We start from the raw sequence: 24,772 nt of genomic DNA, 5'->3' as shown, positions 1-24,772 counted from the left end.
ATCAATAGTCGGTGGTTAAGTGAAAACCTCATTCTGATTTGCAGCCACTTAAAAAATTTAAAGTGGTAATTGGCTTTACATTATTATATTAGTAAAAGGGTTGCGAGAACGTGAGCACTACCGTAGTAGTGCCCATGGGCTGTCGCAATGAAGATGTGCGGTTGCAATGACATGAATGAAGTATATTAGGATCTATTATTCATAGGTCTGAGTGAGTCCTCTGAAAAGAAGGTACAGGTCAGGGGACCCGATGCCTTCATTCATGAAAATCAGCTCTTAATGTGCCCATACACCTTACAATTATCTAGATTTTCTATGGTCAGATGGAGGAATCTGTTGCACTTTTTCCATCTATGCTGAGCTGGGTGAATGGAGGGATCTCCAACTGGGCCAAGCTTCAGTATCTTGCTAGTCGGCCCCTCTGGCTGTCAAAATACTTGAACAATCTGATTGGATGCAGGCATTGCTCAGGTGTTTTGAGAGCTAGCGGGGCCGACTAGCATGATTACGGAAGCTTGGCCCAGTGGGAGATTACTCCATCCACACAGTTCAGTGTAAATTGAGGAATCTGTTGCACCTTTCCCATCTGACCATAGAAAATCTGCAGATAATTGTAAGGTGTATGGCCACCTTTAGTGAAGTCAGTGGTAAACCCTGTGTGGCCGATTTTAATGTGTTATCACACTGGGGGGGGGGTTATGAAAACTGGAGCAGACAATGTCTGGAGCAGATGTGCATGGTAACCAATCAGCTTCTCTCTTCAGTTTGTTCAGTTAAGATTTGAAAATGAAAGCTAGAGACCGATTGGTTGCCATGCACAGCTGCTGCAGATTTTGGGTGCTCCACGTTTGATAAATTCCCTTCTGTATATCTGTGTGAACGAGGTTTGCAGTGCTTTACTGACACTAGATGAAGCAGAGAATCATAGGAATTTCCTATGCTCCATCTGGTGGCACTAAGGTGCTACAGCATAGATCTGTGTGAACTCATTACAAATCAGCACCTTGGGTCCCATGGGCATTCTGGGATTCCAGCGGCAGGAACTTACGGATTCTCGCGGCAGGAATCCCAGGTGTCCTGTATAAATGCAGCCAATATACATATTGAAGTTAATGACAGGATGATATTGGCCACATCTGTCAGTGTCAGAGTCCGCATATAATCATACATGGTACTATCACATGTGATTTGGCATATCCGATTGTCGCTGAACGCATCTTTCATGTGTCCAGAGGCAGTCATACCGTATATTACAAATAGAAGTACTCGTACCTTAAATTACATGTCGACTGCCGCTTACAGATGTGGCCACTGTACACATTGAAGTAAATGACAGGGTGACAGCGGCCACATCTGAACAGGGACCCCTGCCGCAAGAATGCCGTGTGAATGAAGCTCAAGTGTTTTTAGCAAATTACATTTTCAGTGAAGTATTTTCTGGCCTAATGTTGTATCCGCCTATAAGGAACTGCAGTTGAAAAGCTCAAACTTGATGGTTGATACCCAACAGATGGACAGGGAAATTAAGGTTCTTAAAGATTTAAGATTACTTTTGCTTAAAAACGTACAAGCTCCCCCCAAAACAGCTAAAATAAAGGGGATGAAATCACATAAATGTAGATGTGAGCAGGAAATAGCCTGTTTTGCTTTCTTGTCAGGGATGATCAGACAGTGCATACAATTGCAGGAAAGGAGGAACAGGGAGGGACCACAGATCACTGATAAGTTGCGCCATGCTCCCACTCTTAATTCTCACAATACTACTCACAACTGTTAAAAAGGACAATATTGTAACTTTGTATGCATTTCAGTGACAAGAAATTCCTTCCAAAAAAAAAAAAAAACCCCACACATTTCCAATGCAGGAAGCAGTGGAAATAGAAGCCCACTGTGTTAAAGTGTCTGATAGTACACAAAACCTGAACATGTTAGTCAAGGCAAAAAAAAAAAAGCCGCTCTAACAAACCGAATACCTGTAAAATCTTTTCCTAAGCAGCCAATCTTCGTTCCCATATACTATACGGCTGGTTTATACCTAAAGCCCAATTTTACTTAACGTTTAAACTCACTGAATACATGCAGTTTTCATGAAAACACAAAGTCTAACAGTCTGTTTGGCCAGAAAATAGCACAGTAAGAAAGACCGTCTGCCACCAGCATGCTGCAGAGGATTGCTGCTATCTATATGTAGGCAGCAGTCTAACACACGACAGACCACTGCAGAGAGCCTGTGCTTAAAAACAAATAGGAGCAGTTCTTTTCTGTGGCATACTGGCAGGGTACAGGCTCTTCTGCTGTGGCTACTTTCTGAGAAAAACAAAACTATAGAGACCCCTTCACACCAGGTTGTGTTCTGGCAATGTGTGCACCACAATGCAGTCATTCCCGGGGCCAATTGTTTTAAACAGGCCCTTGACCACAGCGCGGGTGTGCTGTGTAGATGCGGTGAGGTGCCATTCATAAAAAGGTACCACAACACACGTGCTTGGTACGGTACTGTACGGTAAACTGAACTTTACCGCAATGCAATTAACTGAACATGCTCCAAGAGTTGACAGCGATGGGAATTTATCAAAACTGGAGTTGTTACCCATGGCAACTAATCAATTTTTTTCAGTTTGTTCAGATAAGCTTTGAAAATAGAGCGGATTGGTTGCCATGGGTAGCTGCTCCAGAGTTGGCCTGCTCCAGTTTTGATGAATTCCCCTGAATGCATTTAGGCCAATTTAAACAGATCGTACAATCGGGCTTCGAGGTCCATTCCAATAACTGTACAATAAATATGTATGTGATCATGTTTTTATCCCTGAATAGTTCATAGCCTTCCTTGTGCCGACCTCAGCCAAGGTACTTGCAGGGGCTAGGGAAGCCTAGCCTGATCTGAAGACACTGTCAAGAGAGACAGATTGAGAGAGGCACCTCGTCCCCTGCAAGGACCTTGGTTAAAATCAGAGGCAGAGAGGGAGCAGCAACATGTGTCTGGAATGCTGAGCGACCCCTTACCAGACACAGGCACTCATCATGGACTGAAGGTGCTGTACACTCTTTGAGATGTACAAGAAACCCAAAAGGTTCCAACCAGAGTAATCAGTAAAAAGGCCGCACACCTGTGAGGCAGACTGCAACTAGCACGCAGGCCTATGGGGAAAATAACAAAACGGTTACGATGCTAAAGGTTAGGCCGGAGGAAACACACTAAACTGAGGTGGTGGGGCTGTACCGCCCCTTTTATTTTAATTCTGGATGATGTGTGTCCTGTTTGGGTGGGTGGATTCTCCCCCTCAGGTGCTGCCCTGGAAGATGACTTGGGAAAAATTAAATGTAATTTTTAACTAAAATGGGGCAAAACATGTGCAAGCAAGTGCTGGCTAGCATTAGCTTATGTGACTTCATCCATTAACATCAGATGTTTACCCTTATAGTATAATAGTTACATACCCTTAAATTTAGACCGGATATTCGCCAGTTCCTTGTTGATTCGTTTAATCTCCGCTTCTTTACTTTTACCTGTTGAAGAAAAAAAAACCACACAAATTAAACACTCAATCCTAGAATCCGTCACAAACTAGGCTTTCAAAGTGGCATTAGCAATAATTATGAAATTGTGGTCACAGCTAAAGCTTTCCAGTTAGAAAAGGATAAAAAACATTTTAGACAAAGTAAATTAAATTAAATTACTGAAGTTCCAATATAAACAGATTTCATATACGAGATTCAGGTAAAAATAAATAAGCTTCCATCAGCATCCACTCACACGCCAACGGCAGTGAAAGGTTGAGATCTACCAAGTGCAAAACCGAACAATGTTCACTTAATAGCAACAAGAGCATGAAGGTTTGTGCCCCAACTGCTGCCTCGTTTTAGCTATGCATCACTTAGAAAGAAAAAAGCCAAAGCCCAAGGTCATTCCAGGCTATCCCCACAATATACAGTCCAGTAGGGCTCAGACACAAAGCTCCAAAAGTCAGCTGAGGACACCCATGCCTGAGAGCTGCAATGGAAGAAACCAGCTCTAGCAGTGATTTAGAAAAGTCTTTCTTGTTGTTTAATATATTATTATTATAATTGTACTTAGTTACAGTATAACTTACATATTATATTTTTAAAAGAAACAAAGCATAAATATTCATACATCTATCTTCCATATACAATTCCTACCAAGTCTACCTCCTCATTCATTCCACCATTCATATCTTCTATATCAGCTGAGAACGCCCATGCCTGAGCGCTGCAATGGAAGAAACCAGCTCTAGCAGTGATTTAGAAAAGAGTCTTTATTGAAGAAAAATATTTCAGGAAGAAGGAAAAAAAACAGTGCTAGTAAAGCTAGGTTAGTCTTTTACACAGCGGAGCTGAACAAAATACATCCATGCTTCTAACACACTAGCAAAAAGCTAAGACATGCTGGCAGTAGGAGGCATTATCCGGGCCTGGCCCACAGTTTTATTAGTTTGCCAGTGTCCCATCCTCCTGTAGGCAGCAGTATTACCTCGTGTCCCTCAATTGATCAAAAAGAATTTCTGCAAGATAATATCACTTAAAGTCTTGTATTGTTATCTCAACTAATGGCAAACAGGCATATAGTAAAAATGCAAAAATCTCAAGTGGTTTAATAGAATACAATAAATATACATCAAAAAGCAAAATACAGCTTTAATAGAAGAAACTGAGCATCCGTGCGGGTGTCCGTACTGGATGGATCCCGTCTCTGCCCGAGCACTATCACACACATGGATGTGCAGCTCGGGAGAGCATACGACCACATACTCCCCTAGGGAAGAACAAGCTGCGTCGTGCAATCACACACACCTGTGCTTCCCGATACCCTGTGTGAATGAGGCCTAATAGTGGTGCACCCATGACAATTCTCTCCAGAATCCTCCGAACTTCCCCATACCACCTCAAGAACTGGGTCGCAACGGCCAAACGCTGTTGTGCAGAGCAGTAAGCTGTTTGGGAACCCATCGTGCACAGACTTTCCTGGATCCCAAGTCATCATGCACTATGGCAAATGCGGATCCTTAGTGCATATCGAAATGTGAAGCCAATTGAGACTCTGTTTTCAGTCCTTTTTCTTTGATTGTGCAATCTCGCAACGGAGCATCCATGTTTCTCTCCATGTGACTACCACTCGACTAAAGTCCATGCGCTGTACTACACATGGTCAAACTATCCAACAAGCTACAACAATATGCTGCATTGCGCAAGCTTCTCTCAATTTCCAGCCAAGTCCTACAACATATTAAAATTACTGGAAGCTCAGCTCTTGAGTTTTTTTTTAAATTGCTGGGCGTGATCCTGCCGCCCTTCCATTTTGGTGCGACTTCTGGCATGGCAAAATGCAATGTACCGCATTCCAAATGTGGTCCAGAAAACGGTGTGAACCTCTGCACTGAGAAGCAACTAAAGCAGAAATAGCCGAGCAGCACAGATGATGTCGCTGTTTGTGCTCTGGAGCTGACAGGCGAACCTTCCAAAGAGAATGCAGATGGGAGGGATTTGAGGGAGGAGAGAGTAGGAAGTCAGCAGAAGAGATGTGAGGGCACTTGAAACAGCAGGAGCGTGCACAGTGGGTGGCTACTTTTCAGCTCCCATAGGGACCATGGGAGAAGAAAAGTAGCCACTCTCTGGCACGAAATTCTGGAAGCTCAGCTCCTATTGATATACAGCACACCCCCATAACTATATATCCCAACATACCTTTCCCCACACAGTAGTATGTGGGAAGGTTCTTGGGAATCAAGACAGCAGCATTGTTGTAATGGGAAGGAAATCAATGTGTGCATGTGGAGTGGGACAGGAATAGGTGGAGCTCTGTTAGAGGCTCACTGGATTTCTGGCACATCCAGCTCCATCAACAAATATTTTTCGGTATTTGATGCATTTTTAAAAGGATAAAATACGGGGAGATGTCTATGTATTACAGAAATTGTTTTTTTTTTAAATTTATTTAGCCAGACACACAATTTAAATACAAATCTTGAATTTTCCTGTGAAAGTTGCAGCTGGCACTACTCCCTGCTTAAGCTGGCCATACAATGTAATCATTTCCTTGTTCAACCCGCAGGCTGAACAGATTCCTCCATGAGCCCTTACAAGTGTTGATCGAGGAATCTCCTGCTGTCTTCCCTGCATTCCGACGGCGGCCGCTGGCTGCGGTCAGAATACCTGAACAGAGCTGGCAGCCGGTTCCATTTGCTCGAAGATTTTCCAACCGGCTCCTTCAATCAGCTGATCGAGGGATTCTGGCCGTAAGGGTGCCAACATCTGCCCCCACTGTGGGAATTGCGGACGGTTCAGCTTTACTCAATATCTGATATTTTAGGTGTCCTCATTGACAGATGGAAAGGTTTGGAAGGCCAATAGAAAGCCATGTATCAGAAGGAGATGGTTGTTTAGTCTGAGAAACAAAACATTTTCAGGCAGTTTCACTTGAAGTCTATGGGGCCAAAAACACCCAACTCCGCTACAAATGTCCTGTACGTTTTTGAGTATCAGGTGCCAGCGCTCATATGTGTCTGAGCGCTCATATGTGAACAGGAACAATTTAAAAGCATGGACATGTGAATCAGGGCTAAAAGGTAACAACAGCATATAGAGGTTTCAGTTTCATGCCAAGCACATGTTTGTAGCCAGCCTTCCATTTTAATATGCAACGATAATAACTGGATCAGTTATCTGGGAGGACTGTTTAAAGATTAACTCTTTACTGAAAAGCCAAATGGCTGCATCTGTAATGTTAAAATGACCAGTAGCAGTCTGCAGGCCAAATTTAGCACACATTACAGTCAGTAACCTCATCTATGCAGCACAAGATACATAACACTCATCTCCAGCCAAATAGTAATTTTATTTCAGCATGATTACATCTCATAATAGCCCCGAACATGAGCCAGCACCTAGGAAAACAAGGATAACAATCCCAGCTCCCTGGCTGCCTTACCTTCACCTCACCCACGATATATGCAAAAACAAAATTAGACTTTAATTCTACTTTAAGGAGATTGTAGACATATTAGTGCAACATAGTTGGGCATTTGCAACTTGCAGATTTTTTTTATTGTAACATTTTGGTAAACGTTTCTCTATGAACACTGCTTAGACCAAGAAGAAAGGGGTAGACCCTCAAACGCTTGTCCAGAAAATGTGACTGTTTGGTTTTAATGAGCGCAGTTAATTGAACTGACACCTTTCAATAAAAGGACTATAAGGGCTTGTTCGTTGGAAAGTGTGTGCGTTCCAGAGCGGTAGCTGCTGGAACGCACTGCGATCGCTGTGAAACTTCTCCCCGCTTCTCCTAATATAGTTCCTCTCTTCTCCACACATCTCAGGATTATTGCATCGCTACTGGAGAAAAGTTTGAGCCTGTTTAAGTGGCTGAATTATCAAAGTGATATGCCGCAATATGCATGCAGAGAAATATCACCGTGATACGGGAACAGCCTAGAGAGAGAAGAGTGGGGAAGGCTTTGCAAGGGATGAACACAGGTATCAGCAGGAGGAAACAGCTCCTGAGAGACCAGATCATAGGTATTCCCATCACCAGGAGACGCCAGCTAAGGGCCGGCACACACCCAGGCAATTTGTCACGCGATATCGCGCAATACAGAGCTTCGCATTGAAGTCAATAGAGGCTGTTCACACCTTTGCGGTTTGTCACGCGAAAAGGTGCAGGAGCTATTTTCGGGCGGTTGTCACGCGGTTTGGCTCCCATAGACATCTCTATGCATTGCCAACCGTGTGGTTATTCAATGAACAGTCACACGATCGAAAGCGCATGACAATCGCGCAAAAACAGCTCAGCATCTGAATCGCCTAGGTGTGAACCTAGCCTAACTCAGCTTGCCCGTCAGATCCCCTGGCTGCCAGGCATTACCTCCTGATCTGCAGTTATTAACTCATCTCTTCCGCCCATCACTACACTGCTGGTGTTCGTTTCCTTAAACCGGACATCCACCCAAGCTAGATCCACACCTAGGAGCATCAAGATGCCGAGCTGTTTTCACGCATTTTCGAATGCGCAACTGTTCATTGTAATCCGCGTGATTTTCAATGCATAGAGATGTCTGCGCGACAACCGCCCAAAAGTAGCTCCTGCACCAGGACAGCAGATTTCGGTCGCACAACAAACCGCAAAAGTGTGAGCAGCCTCCGTTGACTTCAATGCGACTATGTGTTTCGCGCGACTCAAATCGCCTAGGTATGCCCAGCCCCCATACTGCTGGCACTGCCTCTGCCCAATCTCTATTTCTCTTTAACTGCTGTGCTTCTCCTCCGACATTACACTCCCAGCTGCCGTGTTCTCCTTCCCACCATTACCAGCACTTTGCCATCAAGCCCACACTGCCTCTGCATCTTCTCTCCCTCTGCCGGCACCTCCAGCGTTCCTCCTCTGGTATAATATGCCTGGCTGACCATTACCTGCACATCCCATTGCATTGCCCTCACTGCCTCTGTATCTGTTCCCATTGCATACCTTCTCCTTCTCCTATTTTCCCTCATATCCCATTGGTATTTCCCCTCTGCCCCCAAAGTTTCAGCACTCACACACATCTCCTGTGACCTCCAGCCACCATCATCACAACTCAATAAAATATTTTTTACGTTTATTTTATTGAGAACAGTTCTATGTTAACCTCTGCGTCTGTAAATGTGATGGATAGGAAGTCGACAGATTTACATCCATTGACATCCGTTTTTCTTCATAAGTGACAGAGATCTGTTTTTCCTCCATCAGTGGATCGAGTAAAAACTGAATGGAAATGGATGTCACATATGTGACATCCATTTCCCTTCAGATCTGTCTCAGCAGGGGATTCATGTCAATGGTTCTCCTCTAGGGACGAGCTGGGTTGGACGCATTAGGACTATGGCCTTGAAAAGGTGGTACGAGAGTCTGCGTTTCACAACACGACGTTATGCATAGAGTTAAACTTATAAATAAAATGTAAAATAAAAGCACTGTGAAATTTTTGCAGACTGCGTACCAGCAGACATACACTTTGAACATCAGAAAACGCACCCATTCGTATTAACAAGCCCAAGTGGAAAAACTGAACGGGGGGAATTTATCAAAACTGGAGCAGACAAAATCTGGAGCAGCTGTGCATGACAACCGCTCCAGATTCTGGCTGATCCAGTTTTGATCAATACCCACAATGTGTCATGCATCTTTTCTGATTTATCTGTGCACCCAGATAACTAAACAAACAATCCTATAGGTGATAAAGGTCAAGGGAGAAAAATGAGGAGCTTCGTGCTGTGAAGTGCTTTACTGGATGCTTAGCGGCACAATATGCGATCCATTTCCTCTGTTTTACCAGAGAAAAAAAAGCCCTTTATCACCATGTCTGGCTTAGTGATAAATCTAGGGGGGCTTTTCTCCATATTTATCATGGCGATGAGGTACTTTTGTGCCTTTCACCTGTTACTTTGTGTACATATCAGTGAGAATTCACAATGAAGAAAAGGGAGATATTTCCTGGTTTTTAGTTCCTATTAGACACCTCACTGGGGATTGATCATCGTGATAAGCAGTTAAAAGTATTAAACCACGCTCATCACCGGCTTTTCACCATTTATTAAATGTACACTTAAAAAGGAGAACTATGGGGTTAGGGCTCTTCCCCATAGTTCTCCTTAGGGTAACGGGAGGACACAAACTATACCGCGAGCTACAGGTGCCTACCTCTGACCTCTGAACAAATCTAACTAAGCAGGTCTACTCTACCTTGACACATTCTAGTTTCTTTTCCGAAACATCTCCAATTGTATGGCTGGTGTTCCCTTTCTGTCTTGTAACGTTATGTTCACAGTAATAATATTACTATGCCAAAAAAAATAAATGTTTTGCAGTACTATACCCGACAGCTGAAGAGACGCTTAATGCTTTGTAATTGAATGTAAATGTTATGTTTGAATTTAAGCCATTTATGTCCATGACAACTAAATCTAATCTGTGTTTTGTATGCTAGTCTGATTTTCTTTTCTTGTCGCACTGCCCGACCCCACGCCCGCACCTCCCCATTTTTTTCGACCGCCCCCCCCCCCCCACCCTTACAAACATGTACGGTGACGGTGCCCTCGCATGAGAAAACTCAAGCACAAATGCACAACATAAACTGGGTATTGCTGTTCATGCCAGAGCAAGGGGAATAATTCTATGACCATCGTTTACTTAACTGAATTGGTGAGATGTTTTAAAGTACTGTCTAATGACCATTAAGGGTATTGCCGTTTTTCGCAGGCGTGCAAAATTTTAAAGCTGAACTCCAGGTATAGATTTTTATGAATATTTACATTGGTCTAATGTAAGTATGCAAATTTTTTTCCCGGTAGGGCCACGAGGACCCTGTAAAACACTGTAGTAGTAGCTGAAACAATCTTCCAGCTTGGGGTGGGGGTCGCCCACTCAGCACAGCGGCCATTCAGCACACACCTAGTATTTCCATCATTGAACACAAGGCATTCTCTAATTGGACAAGGGGTGGTGACGTCATCACCAGCCCCTCATCCAGTCAGATAACGCCCTGTATGTTTTTTGGTGTACTATTTTTTTCTGATTAGGGAGGTTTTCATTCACTTCCTCTCCTGAAAACGAAACCGGAAGCAAGAGAACATTTTTACGTAGTGTGTCATCAAAGCAAGTATCTCCATTGGAAGATTTTCCCTCCATTCCTGTTGGAATGGCAATTCAGAAGAGGTTCTATGCCTCCTCACCATTCTATCTAAATCTAAGATGAATGTTTTATCCTTAGTTATGCTATACTTAATACTTGCTGCCAAAGCCATTTCTGCATTTTTTTTTGATTTTTTTTCTGAAGATATGGGTAAACACGATTTAACAGCCTTTGAACGTTGGATGATTGTTGGCGCTTGGAGCCATGGAGCGAGTAACAGCAAAACAGCAGAATTCAGCAGAAGAAGATCAGCTATTGTTAAAGTGTTTAAAGACTGGACTGTCAGCCGAAAATCTGGGTCTGAACGTGCGAATTGTGGCCGTCAGCGACTAGTCAATGTTAGGGCAGAACGGAGAGTGGCAAGACTGGTACAAGACAACAGAAGGGCAACAGTGGAGGGTCAGATTCCTCGCATCACCATTCAACATCTCGTGGAGTCACGAGGCGGCCCAACGAAGTACTGATGGGGTGGTCATAATAATCTGGCGTGTGTGTGTTAACATTTTTATTGTTGCCTATAGTCTCACTTCAAAATACAGATTGCGGCCATGTTGGAGTTCAGCCAGCCTCACATATGGCATAATTCAGTTGCAAATGGTTGTGGTCCTCCCACAGCCAGGCACAGAAATCTTTGAACAACCTGACCTCCCAGTGTATGAAGATTCAGACAGTGATTGTTCAATCTTCAATCATATAGTAATACAATTTATGTAGCAATGTATTTGCTTGCAGTTCACAGCAGTTATTTACAGGAGGACTAATAGCATGCTATTGGCAGATGTCTTTTAGACTGTAAGCCCTCAGGGCAGGACCCTCCTTACCATCTTGTCTCAAATTTTATTGTAATGTCTCCTTTATATTGTAAAGCGCTGAGCAAACTGTTGGCGCTATATAAATCGTGTATAATAATAATAATAATAATAATGTGATAACTAAGGTCAAACGTGACGCAATAGGAGGTCTTGTGAAAAATGCAGGCCAGCAACAGGCAAACAATATGCTGCCTGAGTATAACTAGCACAATAGGTTTGCCTGCATAGACTAAAAGCTTACACACAACTGCCGAGCCTTAACATAGCCAACAGTGTACTTACAGTACATATTCTTAGGTTTCTTGTAATGTCCGTTAACTTCATACTCAAGTTAAATGAAATGTCTTTCAGACATATCAATCCTACAAATACCCCATAACTTACAACAGGGGGTTCTAGGTCAGACCAGGCCACAGTAAATACTTACAGCTTCCACAGACCCTGCTCTCCGCTTTCAGCTTAGTGCAAGCTTTTGTCCCTACAGATACCCCGACTGTATGGTAAAACAGATGATGCCTAAACAGCACAGTTCTGATAAAGACCAATTAAAGCTGAACTCCAGGAAGATATAAAGACACAAATGAACGCAGCCATTAACACATGAAAACGCAATCAGTCTGAGGACCTGAATTTGAATTAGTATCAGCAACTTGCAGCCCATTGTAGAGCAAAGCTCAGACTAGGGGAGATGGAAGAAGCATAAGTTCTTAGCTGTGCTACAATGCTTATGTGCTAACAAGAGACATGATGATAGGAGAAGCAATCAGAGTGACAGAGATAAGCTTGTCAGTGTCCTGCTTCCCCTTTTACAATCAACTTCACAGAGGGAGAAGACCTACAATTGTTACTTAAAAGAGAACTATGGGGTAAGTGTTTTTCCCCATAGTTCTCTTAAAGGTCACGGGAGGACATATAGTAGCGTCCTCCGGTGACCCAAAGCTCAGTATATCGTGATCTACAGTTCGCGGTATATTGAGACCGCTGAAGCCGGGACAGATCCCGACATTACTGTCGAGATCCACCCAGCTGCGTGACAGCTGTCTCTGACTACCTTGAGGCAGAGCCAGCTGTACCTGCCCCCTCCCCCGTCCATTCCTCCAGTCAGCGCTGGAGAATCGGAGAGGGGGGGAATCCCTGCGGGGAGCGGTGACTAACACGGCTCTCTGCAGGGACATGATCGAGAAGTGAGCGAGCGACGGCATGTGTTCGCTCACATGTCGGCTCGAACTATAAGGGTGAGTGATTTTCACTCACCTCATAGCTCTTGTTTAACTGGGGCAGAAAAAAAATATCAGGACTCCTGCCCTGCTAGTTAGGACTGGAAGACAGGAGGTGTATACATCAAGAAATGGATGGACAGAAACAAATTCTCTTGGCAAGGACACGGCTCCTATATACTCATTTCATCTGTGTATTTAGCTCTTTGTCTGGAGTTCAGATTTAAGCAGTGTTTCTGGGTGAGAAAAAAAAAAGAAGATTTTACTTGAAGAACTTTTAACTTTTGAACCCCTGCAATGGTGCTCCCCGCACAATGCAAGGGTTAACTGATCCTTCCTGTCTAGGTTCAAGAAAAAAAAACAAAACACAAAAACGTGACACTCACCTGAACCGCAGAGCTGGCTTGTTCTCCAGTCCCTGGAGCCTCTCTTCCCGTCCCCTGCAGCAGTCTAAGGTGCCGTAAAACATCACATTCTGTACGCCGTGTATACACGTGAGGACACTGAGGAACATTTCAAAGCTGCAGCGTAGAAGGAGAGAGACTGCGACAGCTGGCCGACTTGGAACTTCGTGTGAGTAGAACTTATTTTTGAACCTAGACAAAAATGAGCACCTAACCCTTGCAGTGGGGGCATAGCTCTGCCGCAAGGGTTAATGAAGATGTTTTTCTGAGTTCTTTAATCTTATATCTAAAGCTTTGCTCAATTTGAATAGAGCAGAGAAGCATTAAAACCGTTTTGGTTTTATTAGGTAGAGTTCCCTTCGCTTCCTGTCCTGTAGAGGAATGCGCGGGAAATCCCCATTTAGGCTGGGTTCTCACCTGAGCTTATTTTTTTAGCTCGTTTTTCCGTTCAGTGAAACGCGCGTTTCACTGGCGGTATGATTTTTTTTGTTTGTTTGTTTTCCTTATTTCGTCTACTTAAAAAATTTGGAAACTACCAACAATGCTCCAATGACTAAAATATCACAAGTTTCAGATAAAATAGGTTTTTTTTGTGTGTAGTCTTTGAGGTGCGGCCATGTGACCGTAAACCCTCCTCTGCACTGAATGCTGTGTGGCAGGTGTATGTGAAACTGATGATGACCTGTTACAGCTCTTCCCTTCAGTGACCTATGTGACTGAGCAGTACCAGAACTCAGAGAATTGTGGCGCACGCATAATCGAAGAGACTGAGCAGTGCCAGAGCTCATTGTGGCGCACGCATAATCGAAGAGACTGAGCAGTGCCAGAGCTCAGAGAATTGTGGCGCATGCATAATCGAAGAGACTGAACAGTGCCAGAGCTCAGAGAATTGTGGCGCATGCATAAATCGAAGAGACTGAACAGTGCCAGAGCTCAGTGAAGACTTGCAGTGCATGTGTACTGGAGAACACTTCTGGGTACCAACAACGTTGGGGTGGGGAAACAGCTATTTGACTACCATTGTCGGCCTAGCGCTGGAGATGGGACCACGTTCGGTTGAATGACGAATCATCAGGTAGTATATTTGTAAAAAAAAAAAATTTGGATAATGCATAGAACATAATCTCTCCCAAATAAAACAAAGTTGTCACTTTGAACCGGACAACGCCATCCTTCCCACTAATGTTAGCTGCACAAAGAGGGTGACGGAGATTTCAATGTGCCGCATATGAAAAATTAGTACTGAACCCCTTATTAACCACTTTCCCCGATCAACCTGACATTCCCAGCTACTACCTGCATCCTGACTTCATCTTCTAGGCTGGGCTCATAGGGGCATATTTATAAAAGCAGTGCATGTGACATTCATTGTAGGTAGGGATGCACCGATATCGATACTAGTATCGGTGCCGATGCTGAGTATTTGGGCGAGTACTCGCGCACATGCTCCAATGCCTAGCCCGATACTTCCGGTATCAGGAAGCCGGGCAGCGCGTCATTACATGCTGCCCGGCTTCCTGATTGGCCGGGAAGCCGGCTCCATGCTCTCTCGTCACCTAGTGACAAGAAGCATGGGGACGGCATCCCTGCTAATCGGGAAGCCCGGGGGCGAGTCTTTCCACGCTACCCGACTAATCAGGAAGCCAGGTGGCGAGTCATTACACGCCTCCTGGCTTCCTAAAATGGGACTTCCAGTATTGGTATTGGCGAGTACTGGGAAAAAATATATATCGGTACTTGATCTCGATACTGAAATACCGGTACATCCCTAATTGTAGGTGAATCAATCCCTCTAATTAACCACTTTAGCTCTTGTACTTTCACACTCCATACAAATCTCTGCTATTGGCCAGTTTATTCAGCGATAGCTGTGTCATTAAAGTGTAAGTAAACTGCCAAGCAAGATAAACAATCAGGAGCTCTTGGCACAGAATATCTGCACGGTTGCACCAAGCAAAGCAATCCTCTCCTGCGCTGTGATGAACATGAAAAAATTTAAATAGAAAATAAAATCTGCAGAGAAATAAATATTTTTCCTCTCAGACGTGTTTTTTGTAAACTTTTGTTTAGCATTTTAGTAAAGCAGAGCGAAGACGCACTAAAAGCGAACCTTGCAAATACTTTTTGCAAATACTACAGCGATGGGTTCTCTTCCACAAACTCCAATAGTTAAAGTAGAACTATGGCTTCACATTACAAAACAATATGTGCTGCACAACTAAATTAAAAGTACATCCACACTTAGTTTTCACTAGGGATGCACCCATACCGATATTTTTTTTACAGGTACTCGCTGATACTGAATACCAATACCGGCATCCCGGGGTACCATGGGCCTGGCTTGTCATGACCTGCCTCCCGACTTCCTGATTGGCTTGGAAGCCAGCTTCACTTGTTGATAGGCAGCCTGGCTTCCTGACCAATCAGGAAGTCGGGTCGCATGTGCCACCCGGGTTCCTGACTTGTGAGGAAGCCAGGCTGCCTAGCAACAAGTGAAGCTGGCTTCTTAGCCAACCAGGAAGCCAGGTCATGGCCCGCTGCCCGGCATTCTGACTGGCCGGGAAGTCGGCTCCATGCTCCCTCACAGCACTGCCAGTCGGAGGGAATCTCCCTCGGGCCGGAAGTTCTGGTATCGGGGTAAGTATCGAGAACGAGTACTCACCCAAATACTTGGTGTCAGTGCATCCCGTTTTCATTCATTCCCCCTGCAAAGTCCCATAAATACCTGTTGATCCTGCCAATGAAGTCCTCCTGAATGGACAGCAGCGTTGCCACTCGAGTGTAATAAAAAATGATTGCGGGGGTGTGGCCATCAGCATGCTCACTGCTGATTGATAGGTCTGTGGCTTTTGAGTCAGCACCTGGCCACACCCAGTCCTGCCCACTCGCCTTTGGCCTGACAGCACTGCTTCTGATACTGAACCACTGCCACTGTGAGCTGCAGTGACTGGGAGGAGGGGGGGAGTGCATGAGACACAAAATTAAAGAGGATTTGGCTCAGTCAGAGAAAGCAAAAATGATGTTTTCTTGTTTACTTTATGAGACTTGTGCATCATGACTCTGGCCCTCCAGCTTTTGGGGGAACTACAAGTCCCATGAAGCATTGCAAGACTGACAGCCACAGCTCACAGAAGCACGATGGGATTTGTAGTTTAAGCACAATTGGAGGGCCGGATTAGCCCACCCCTGCTTTAGACTGTCTTACAGGTGCTTTAACATGCCCATTGCCATCCAAACATAAGCTGGCTATACACTAAGAACTGGGTGAATTTCACCCAGTTCTTGATGAACCGGCCAACAATCACTCAGTGGGTGGCCCTGTAAGCCACCTCCAGCCTGACATCCTACATTTAAAAAAAAGCTGCCAAACACAGGCTTCCAATCAGATGCAGTCACTGATCAGGTATTCTGACAGCTGGCAGGGCCGACTGTCAAAATACAAGAGCCGCAGCAGGACATTCCCACACTGTTTAGCGTGGATGGAGGAATCTGTAGGATTATTTTTTTTCTGTCCAATCCAAAAGCTGAATGAAAACAATCTTAGTGTATCCCCAGCTCCGCTTCTCCCAAACATATCCTCCAGGCGGAGATCCCATCCCCCACATCTAGATGCTGCAGAGACAAATATGACAGGTACTCTTCTGCACATTCCCACATACTAATCACCCATCACCAATCTGATGTCAGATGTATTGCTGCATCTTCCAATAGATAAAATGCATACTACAGGTTCATACATCCTGGGTGATGGTGACAGGTTCTCTTCAGCATCTTACAGAAGATCAGTCATCAGGACCTTCTCATACCAATGACCACCATCTATGAGCATGCAACAAGCAGCAGGCCAGCTGTCACCCGCCTCCCCTCCATCATGCATCCCATGTATCAGTGACAGGCCCTCTTCTGAGTAAATGAATGGCCAGCACCCCACCCCCTCCCTGCATCACTGCCTTAGTAACAGGTCCTCTTTAGAAGACCACCATGTCAGCTAAGGTGAGGGCAGCGATGACAGGCTCCCCACACCCCATTCAAACTTCCTGGGCAGCAGAGTGACAGCTGCACATACACCCAGGCCGCAGCCCCGTTCTCTCCCAGCACTCCGCTCCCAAGGACCTCACTCACAGTTCCTGATGTCGGAGATGAAGACGGCCAGTCCCCGCATCCCGTCCCCTTTTGACACGGCCGGCATCTTGTAGGGTGCGAGTGACCAGACCCGGGCGAGGAAGACTTTACGCGGCGGAAGAGGCGGACGAAGGCAGCGGCTTATATCGGGCTATCACTGGGCTTTCCGCTGCGGCAACACGAAGCCCCCCCGCGGCTAATTAATGGACCAAACCAGCAGGTGAGAGCGACAAGCTGACGGAGAACAGCAGGAAATCCGCCGCGCAGGTTTCTCCCGCCCTACACGTTCTGCCATTGGACCACCCCTGATACATCTCAATGGCGATTGGGCCAGCGTGAAGTCCGTCAAATCAGCGACCAGAGGGTGGGGAAAAAGGGTGTGTAGTGGGAAATGACGTCTCCATTCTAGCTTGGTACATTAGTGTACGCTGCCGAAGTCTGCGCCTAGAGTCTCGTACTATTGGCTGGGCGGGGTTGAGTGATAGACGCTGATTGGATAATACGTCATGGCGAAGGCGGGGCTTCAGGGCGACCCCGCTAGTAATTGCTATCCAATGATAGCTAACGGTCCCGAAAGAGGACGGTAGTGATCGGCTGCTATGGCGTCATAGGAGTGGGGATACCCGTCAAAGGGAATGATTGGGGTGTAAATCAATGATGATGGAAAAGTCAGTAACAATATTGTATTAGTCCATAGATAACAAAAGCAGTGATATGATGGCCAGACACTAGAGCAATCAAGTAGCAATTTCAGCCAGCATTCAATCACAACATACTACAGCACAACTCCAGCTCGGGTGGACACAGTCTGGCCCTCCAGCAATAGTGAAACTACAAATCCCACCATGCATCTGTTTCTGGTAATCGTGGCTGTGAGAATCTTGCAATGCCTCATGGGACTTGTAGTTCCACTATAGTTGGAGGGTCGGAATTTGGCCACCCCAGCTCTAGCTGCTATATTTGCGCTGTTTGCACCCTGCCCAGTCACTGATCAAATGCTGCTCCTTTTCTGGGTTGATTGGCGCCAGGGGTCTTCCAACCCACTTACTGTGAGGCCACGGTGTCAATACTCCACCCCCACACCTCTGGACTCATAGGAGAATGCCGCAGACAGTAGGCTATGTCATGCCCTGGTGCTGCTCTCTGCAGCATCTAGGATCAAATATTGTCTAAATACAAGAGGCATGTGTATTCTTAATGGAATCTTGGTGTGTTCGATGTATTTCTTCTTCCAGATCTGTGCAGTAATTCAGTGGGAAACTTTACATCTGTACAGGAGCTTCCTATAATAAAGACCAGCCACTACTGCTCTCTCTTCTTGTGCAGGGTGACTGGTCTTGTATCTGCCCCCTCCTGTAGTGTTCTGCAGGCAGCCTGCAGTGGGTGGGCAGCTCTGCTGTCTGCACAGACTATGTACAACAAAGTAATGATGTAATTGCCAATTTTACAAGGTAGTATCCGGTATCCAATGACATTTGGTGCACACAGAGTGGATTTATATCCTTTATGGCTATTGAGGAATATATTTAAATGAAATTTTAATGGCTGGAGTTCAGCTTTAAGGAAGCCTAATACAAACATTTCAGCTTAAAAGAGAACTATGAGGTGAGTGAAAATCACTCATCCTCATAGTTCAAGCCGACGTGTGACAATGAAACTGTCACACGTTGGCTGAATAGATTGGGAATTGAGCGAACACATACCGTCGCTCGCTCACTTCTCGATCATCTCCCTGCAGAGAGCCGTGACTGTCACTCACGGCTCCCCGCAGGGATTCCCCCCTCTCCGATCCTCCAGCACTGACTGGCAGAACAGACGGGGAGGGGGCGGGTACAGCGGGTTCTGCCTCTAGATAGGCAGATCCAGCTGTCACTCACGCAGCTGGGTGGCTCTCTGAAACTTTTTAGTTGCCACCATAACAGGAAGAAGAAATCTTCCAATAGGGATTCTTGTTCCCATGACATCTCTCTAAGACCTGGTTCACACCTGGGTGTTTTACAGCGCGTTCCTATGCGCTGTAAAACGCTCAACATTTGAAAACCTATAATTGCCTATGAGCATGGTCCCCACCTGGGGGTATTTCAAAAACCTGGAAGAAGATATCTTCAAATAGGGATTCTTGTTCCCATGACATCTCTCTAAGACCTGGTTCACACCTGGGTGTTTTACAGCGCGTTCCTATGCGCTGTAAAACGCTCAACATGTGAAAACCTATAATTGCCTATGAGCATGGTCCCCACCTGGGCGTATTTCAAAAACGCCCAAAGAAGTACAGGAGCTTCTTTGGAGCGTTTTTGTCGGATCCGTCCCAGCTGCGGCTGAAGCTCGCGGTATACTGAGCTTTGGATCACGGGAGGACGCTAGTTTATGTCCTCCCCTGACCCTTAGGAGAACTATGGGGGAAAACACTGACCTCATAGTTCTCCTTTAACTGTTGTTTATGAGATCAAAAGCTGGTTCGAATTTCTGGCAAATTGCCCAATTGCACGGTCAGCTTTAGTGTGACAGCAAGAGAATGTATAGCTCAGGAGAAGGCAACCTCGGCACTTCAGCTGTTGTGGAACTACAAGTCCCATGAGGCATTGCAAGCCTCAGATGGCCGCAGGCATGACTCCTAGAGGCAGAATGGGATTTGTAGTTATATCGCAGCTGGAGTGCCAAGGTTGTCTACCTCTGGTATAGCTATATGAAAACATAAAGCAGAGTGGGGGCCCCAACCAGGAGCTGAGGAGCCACATGTGATTCTTTAGTACTTTTTAGCTTCCCTAAACCCAGCATGGCACACCCTCGCTACACATGGAGACAAGCATGGTTGTATAACATTTAAATAGATGAATTATAATTTTATATTATTATTAGGGATGCACCGAAACCGGCATCGCTATCAGTGCCGATAATGGGCATTTTTACGAGTAATGATGAAAATGCCCCGATACTATGCGCCTATACCGGCACTTTACATTTTTAAACAGAAGCTGCTGCCTGAGGTCCTGCGCTTGCTAGGGACCACAGCAGCCTTCCTGTTTAAAGCGCCAGCTGCATATCTTTCTCTTCCTTCCTGGATAACCATGCCGCACACAGGACAATCCAGACCCAGAAGAGACCCTGCACAGCCCGCCATAGACCCTACACAGCCCACCATAGCCCCCCCACAGCCCACCACAGACCCCACACAGCCCACCTAAGACCCTGCACAGCCCGCCATAGACCCTACACAGCCCACCATAGACCCCGTACAGCCCACCATAGACCCCGCACAGCTCACCTAAGACCCTGCAAAGCCCGCCATAGACCCCACACAATCCACCATAGACCCCTTACAGCCCACCTAAGACCTTGCAAAGCCCGCCATAGATCCAGCACAGCCCACCATAGACCCCGTACAGCCCACTGTATAGACCCCACACAGCCATCTGTAGACCCCACGCAGCTCACCTGAGACCCTGCACAGCCCACCATAGACCCGCACAGCCTACCTGAGACCCTGCACAGCCCATCATAGACCCCACACATCCCACCTCAGACCCCGCACAGCCTCAGACCCCGCACAACCTCCTCAGACCTCACCCAGCGCTCCTGAAAACCTGCACAGCCTCCTTAGACCTTGAACAGCCTCCTGAGACCCGACACAGCCACCTGAGAACCCCGCACATCCTCCTGAGGGTCCGTACAGCCTCCTAAGACCCCACACAGCCTCCTTAGATCCCACACAGCCCACCTGAAACCCTGCACAGCCCTCCTGAGAACCCCCGCTAGAGACATCAAGCCTGCACCCCAGAGTAGTACAGAGTATGTAGCTTCATTTTATTGTGCATTGATGTATAATGCATTGCGTAGATTTGTAGTCCTCTATAGCCGGTTGCCATTTGGCATTGCTGTATAATGTAAAGCTGGGATTTGTAGTCCTCTATAGCCGATGATATTCTGCATTGCTGTATAATGTATTGCTGGGATTTGTAGTCCTCTATAGCTGGTGGTATTCTGCATTGCTGTATAATGTATTGCTGAGATATGTAGTTCCTCTACAGCTTGGAGTCGGTGGCAGAACTACCAGAGGCACAACGTTTGCAGCTGGGACCAGACCCTGGAACTTCACCACTGTCCTAAAACCATTAGTCTGTATTGTTTTAGAAAATCTGTCAAATGACACTAAAAAAAGAAGGTATCTGTAATTGGTATTGTCGAGTACTTGAGGAAAAGTATCGGTACTGGTACTCAGTCAGAATTTTTTTTTAATCTGTGCATTCCTAGTTATTATTATCATTTTATATTGTTACATTGTTTTATTTGATCATTTACAATATCTGAATGTGACTTACCTACTGGTACAAGGTAAACTGTGACTACATCATACGGTCCTACTCATGGAGCAAGATCCTTCTGTCCCTCCTTTAGTTATGATAATCAGGGGTGTCTCGAGGACCGGTGTCACCCCACCGACCGTGTCGTCATCGTGCGGCCATCTTGGTGATGGACGCCGGCGGAGAGAGGAGGGTTCACCCGGCGGGATGAGGTATGCTGCCAGGTCCCCTCCTCTCTTCTGACAGTCGGGCTCTCGGTCCATGACCGAGTATAGTTTAAGTATGTCCCTGCAGAGAGCCGTGACTGTCATTCACGGCTCCCTGCAGGGATTACCCCCCCTCCCCGCTCCAGTCCTCCAGCGCTGGCTGGAGGAATGAACGGGGGAGGGGGCGGGTACAGCTGGCTCTGCTTCTAGATAGGCAGAGCCAGCTGTCAATCGCGTAGCTATGAGTATACTGAGCTTTGGGTCCCGGGAGAACGCTAGTTTGTGTCCTCTTGTTACCCTTAGGAGGACTACGGGGAAAAACACTGACCCCATAGTTCTCCTTTAAGATGTAAATAAGTACTGTTTAACAAGAACACATATTTGTACTGCAATAAACATTTCACCTAACTTCTAAAATGAAACTAGATTTTCAGCATCAGTATAATGTAACAAATAGTGATAAAAGGCACAGGGGGGGAATTTATCAAAACGGAAGCAGAAGAATCTGGAGCAGTTGCCTATGGCAACCAATCAGCTTCTCTCTTCAGTTTGTTCAGTAAAGGTGCCCATACACTGCACGATTCTCGTACGAGAATTGCGGGAAATCCCACGATCGTACGAGAATCGTGCAATGTGAATGAAGACGTGCGACCGTTTCTACTGTACAATCGCACGTCTTTTGTCTAAGGAGCATGCTAGAAAACCAGCCGAGAATCGTACGATTTTCGGCTGGTTTTTAGCATGATCGTAAGATCAATCCGGCACGGGCCGGTGTGCGCACGCGCACACTGCCTGTTCAGCATTGCGGTCATCAGTAGCCCGCCCCTCAGGGGGCGGGCTTGCAATGATCGCATGTACGATCTGCCTGTCCAAGATGGGCAGATTGTACGTTTTTTTAATTACTTTACAACCATCACAAGACTAAGGTCTTGCGATGGTTGTAAAGTGTATGGCCACCTTTAAGGTTTAAAAATGAAAGGTGGATGCTGATTGGTTGCAGTGCACAGCTGCTCTAGATTTTGTCTGCTCCAGTTTTGATAAATTTCCTTCACAGTGTATAATGCATAGGTGGATCATGATCTGCTTGCATGGAATTGTGTCAAGGGCACTTTTTGCTGAAAGTAGTATTAAACTCTCAAACCTTTTTAAAATAATGAATCCAGATCAGCAAAGTATTTCTTTACATTGCAAGTCATCATGTTTCAGAACTGCTGACTCCAACTTTTTTGCTTAGCTTTTTCAGTACAAGATCACAAGGGACAGAGCGGTCTCTAGCAGATATATAGCTAGCTTGGAGAGGGGAGGAGGAGGGAGGTGCAGGGAACAGACAGGAGCAGAGTGCCTTGCCTTGCTGCCTTTGTGTGTTTGTGTGGACACAAAGCTTACCAGCAGTCACAAGGGTGGCTCCATAGGACCTTGCAAAGGAGAGGAACCACCTTAAAACAGGTTGCCAGTGCTCAGGGGACCAGCTGATTCTACAAGAAACTAAAACTTTTAAACATCAATTTTGAGTGATTTCATCAGCATTTTAAATTACCTAAAAACATTTTTAATTTCAACCACTTGAAGACCGGGGTGTTTATACCCCCTTCCTGTCTAGGCCAATTTTCAGTGCTGCAGTACTTTGCCTGACATTTATGCAGTTATGCAACGCTGTACCCAAATTAATTTTATATAATTATTTGGGACACATAGAGCTTTCTTTTGGTGGTATTTAATCAGGACTGAGGTTTTTTTTTTAAATGTCAATGTATAAAGAATAAAAGTACTGAAAATTTTGAAAATAAAACTTTTTTCCCTACATTATTTTATAAAATATTGCAAATACATAATCTTTCTTCATACATTTTTGGCCAAAATGTATTCTGCTGCAGTTGAAACTTTCTCACACCTGCTTGTAATGAGTTATTTGATGGTAAAGGGAAACTCCACCTGAAAGGAGAACTATGAGGTTAGTGCTTTTCACTCATCCTCATAGTTCTAGCCGACCTGTGACAATGAAACTGTCACAGGTCGGCTCAGTAGATCGGGAAGTGAGCGAACACATACCGGCGTTCGCTCACCTCTCGATCCTGTCACGGGAGGGACTGGATTCTCCCCTCCCCACTCCGATCCTCCTGCGCTGACTGGCGGAACGGATAGGCAGAGCCAGCTGTCACTCACGCAGCAGGGCGGATCCAGACATAATTGTCGGGATCCGTTTCAGCTGCGGCGTCTCAGTATACCGCGAGCTACATCTACTAAGCTTAGGGTGACGGGAGGACGCTAGTTTGTGTCCTCCCGTTACCCTTAGGAGAACTATGAGGAAAAGCCCTAACCCAATAGTTCTCCTTTAACATTTTGCTTTTGGGATCAGATATACTTTGAAGTGTATCTATTCACCAAACATCTTTTTTTTGGCATAGAATGGGAAAGGTTAGAACCCCGTCCAGGTTTATAAGGACCCTACCTTATTCTGTTGTGTCCCTTACTAAATGTAGTATGTGCTGAAGCCTGGCTGCAACCAGCCTGAGCTGGTATGTATATAGGAGACACTGCCACATCTCACCAATAGACATGTGCGATTCGTTTCATTCCGAATCGAAATTCGGACGGAAATTCGGACATTCGGATGTATTCCAAATTACAGATATAACGAATGCAAACTAATCCGAATTTCCGTTATTCGGTAGCGGTAGTTCGTTCAAACGTTCATTTCGTTTTCGTTTCTTATTCGTTTCGTTCGTTGGAGCAAAGTGACATTAGAGGAGAAAAACATTTTCCCCTCCTCAAATGTCACTTTGCTGCGAACGAACGAAACTAATAAGATACGAAAATGAAACGAACTACCGCTAACAAATTTCGTCCGAATCCGAATTCCGAATCCGAATTGGCTTTCACACTCGAATCCCGAAAAACGAAATAACACAAATCCGAATTTAAAACGAAACAAAACTAAATGAATTTTTTGACAGTGCACATGTCTACTCACCAAGTATCTCTCGCTCTACACCCTCCTGAAGAAGTGGCCACCTAGAGCCACAAAACACGT

At 45.5% G+C, this 24,772-nt stretch overlaps 1 protein-coding gene across 3 annotated transcripts in view; it reads right to left on the bottom strand.

Moving 5' to 3' along the window:
* AP2A1 (adaptor related protein complex 2 alpha 1 subunit) overlaps positions 1-17,662 on the bottom strand; it is a 58,503-nt gene extending 40,841 nt beyond the window's left edge. For all 3 annotated transcript variants that reach the window (XM_018562796.1, XM_018562797.1, XM_018562798.1), the window contains exons 1-2: positions 17,235-17,662; positions 3,439-3,507 (exon numbers count right to left, since the gene is read on the bottom strand). In XM_018562796.1, coding sequence (XP_018418298.1) covers positions 3,439-3,507; positions 17,235-17,301 — 136 coding nt within the window. In that variant the 5' untranslated portion in view covers positions 17,302-17,662. The remainder of the gene's footprint in view (positions 1-3,438; positions 3,508-17,234) is intronic.
* Between the last annotated feature and the right edge of the window lie 7,110 nt (positions 17,663-24,772).

The sequence above is a fragment of the Nanorana parkeri genome, unplaced genomic scaffold (assembly GCF_000935625.1).
Source record: "Nanorana parkeri isolate BGI_ZX_2015 unplaced genomic scaffold, ASM93562v1 scaffold600, whole genome shotgun sequence".
In the NCBI taxonomy this organism is placed as follows: Eukaryota; Metazoa; Chordata; class Amphibia; order Anura; family Dicroglossidae; genus Nanorana; species Nanorana parkeri.
This window is presented reverse-complemented; position numbering and strand designations above follow the sequence as displayed.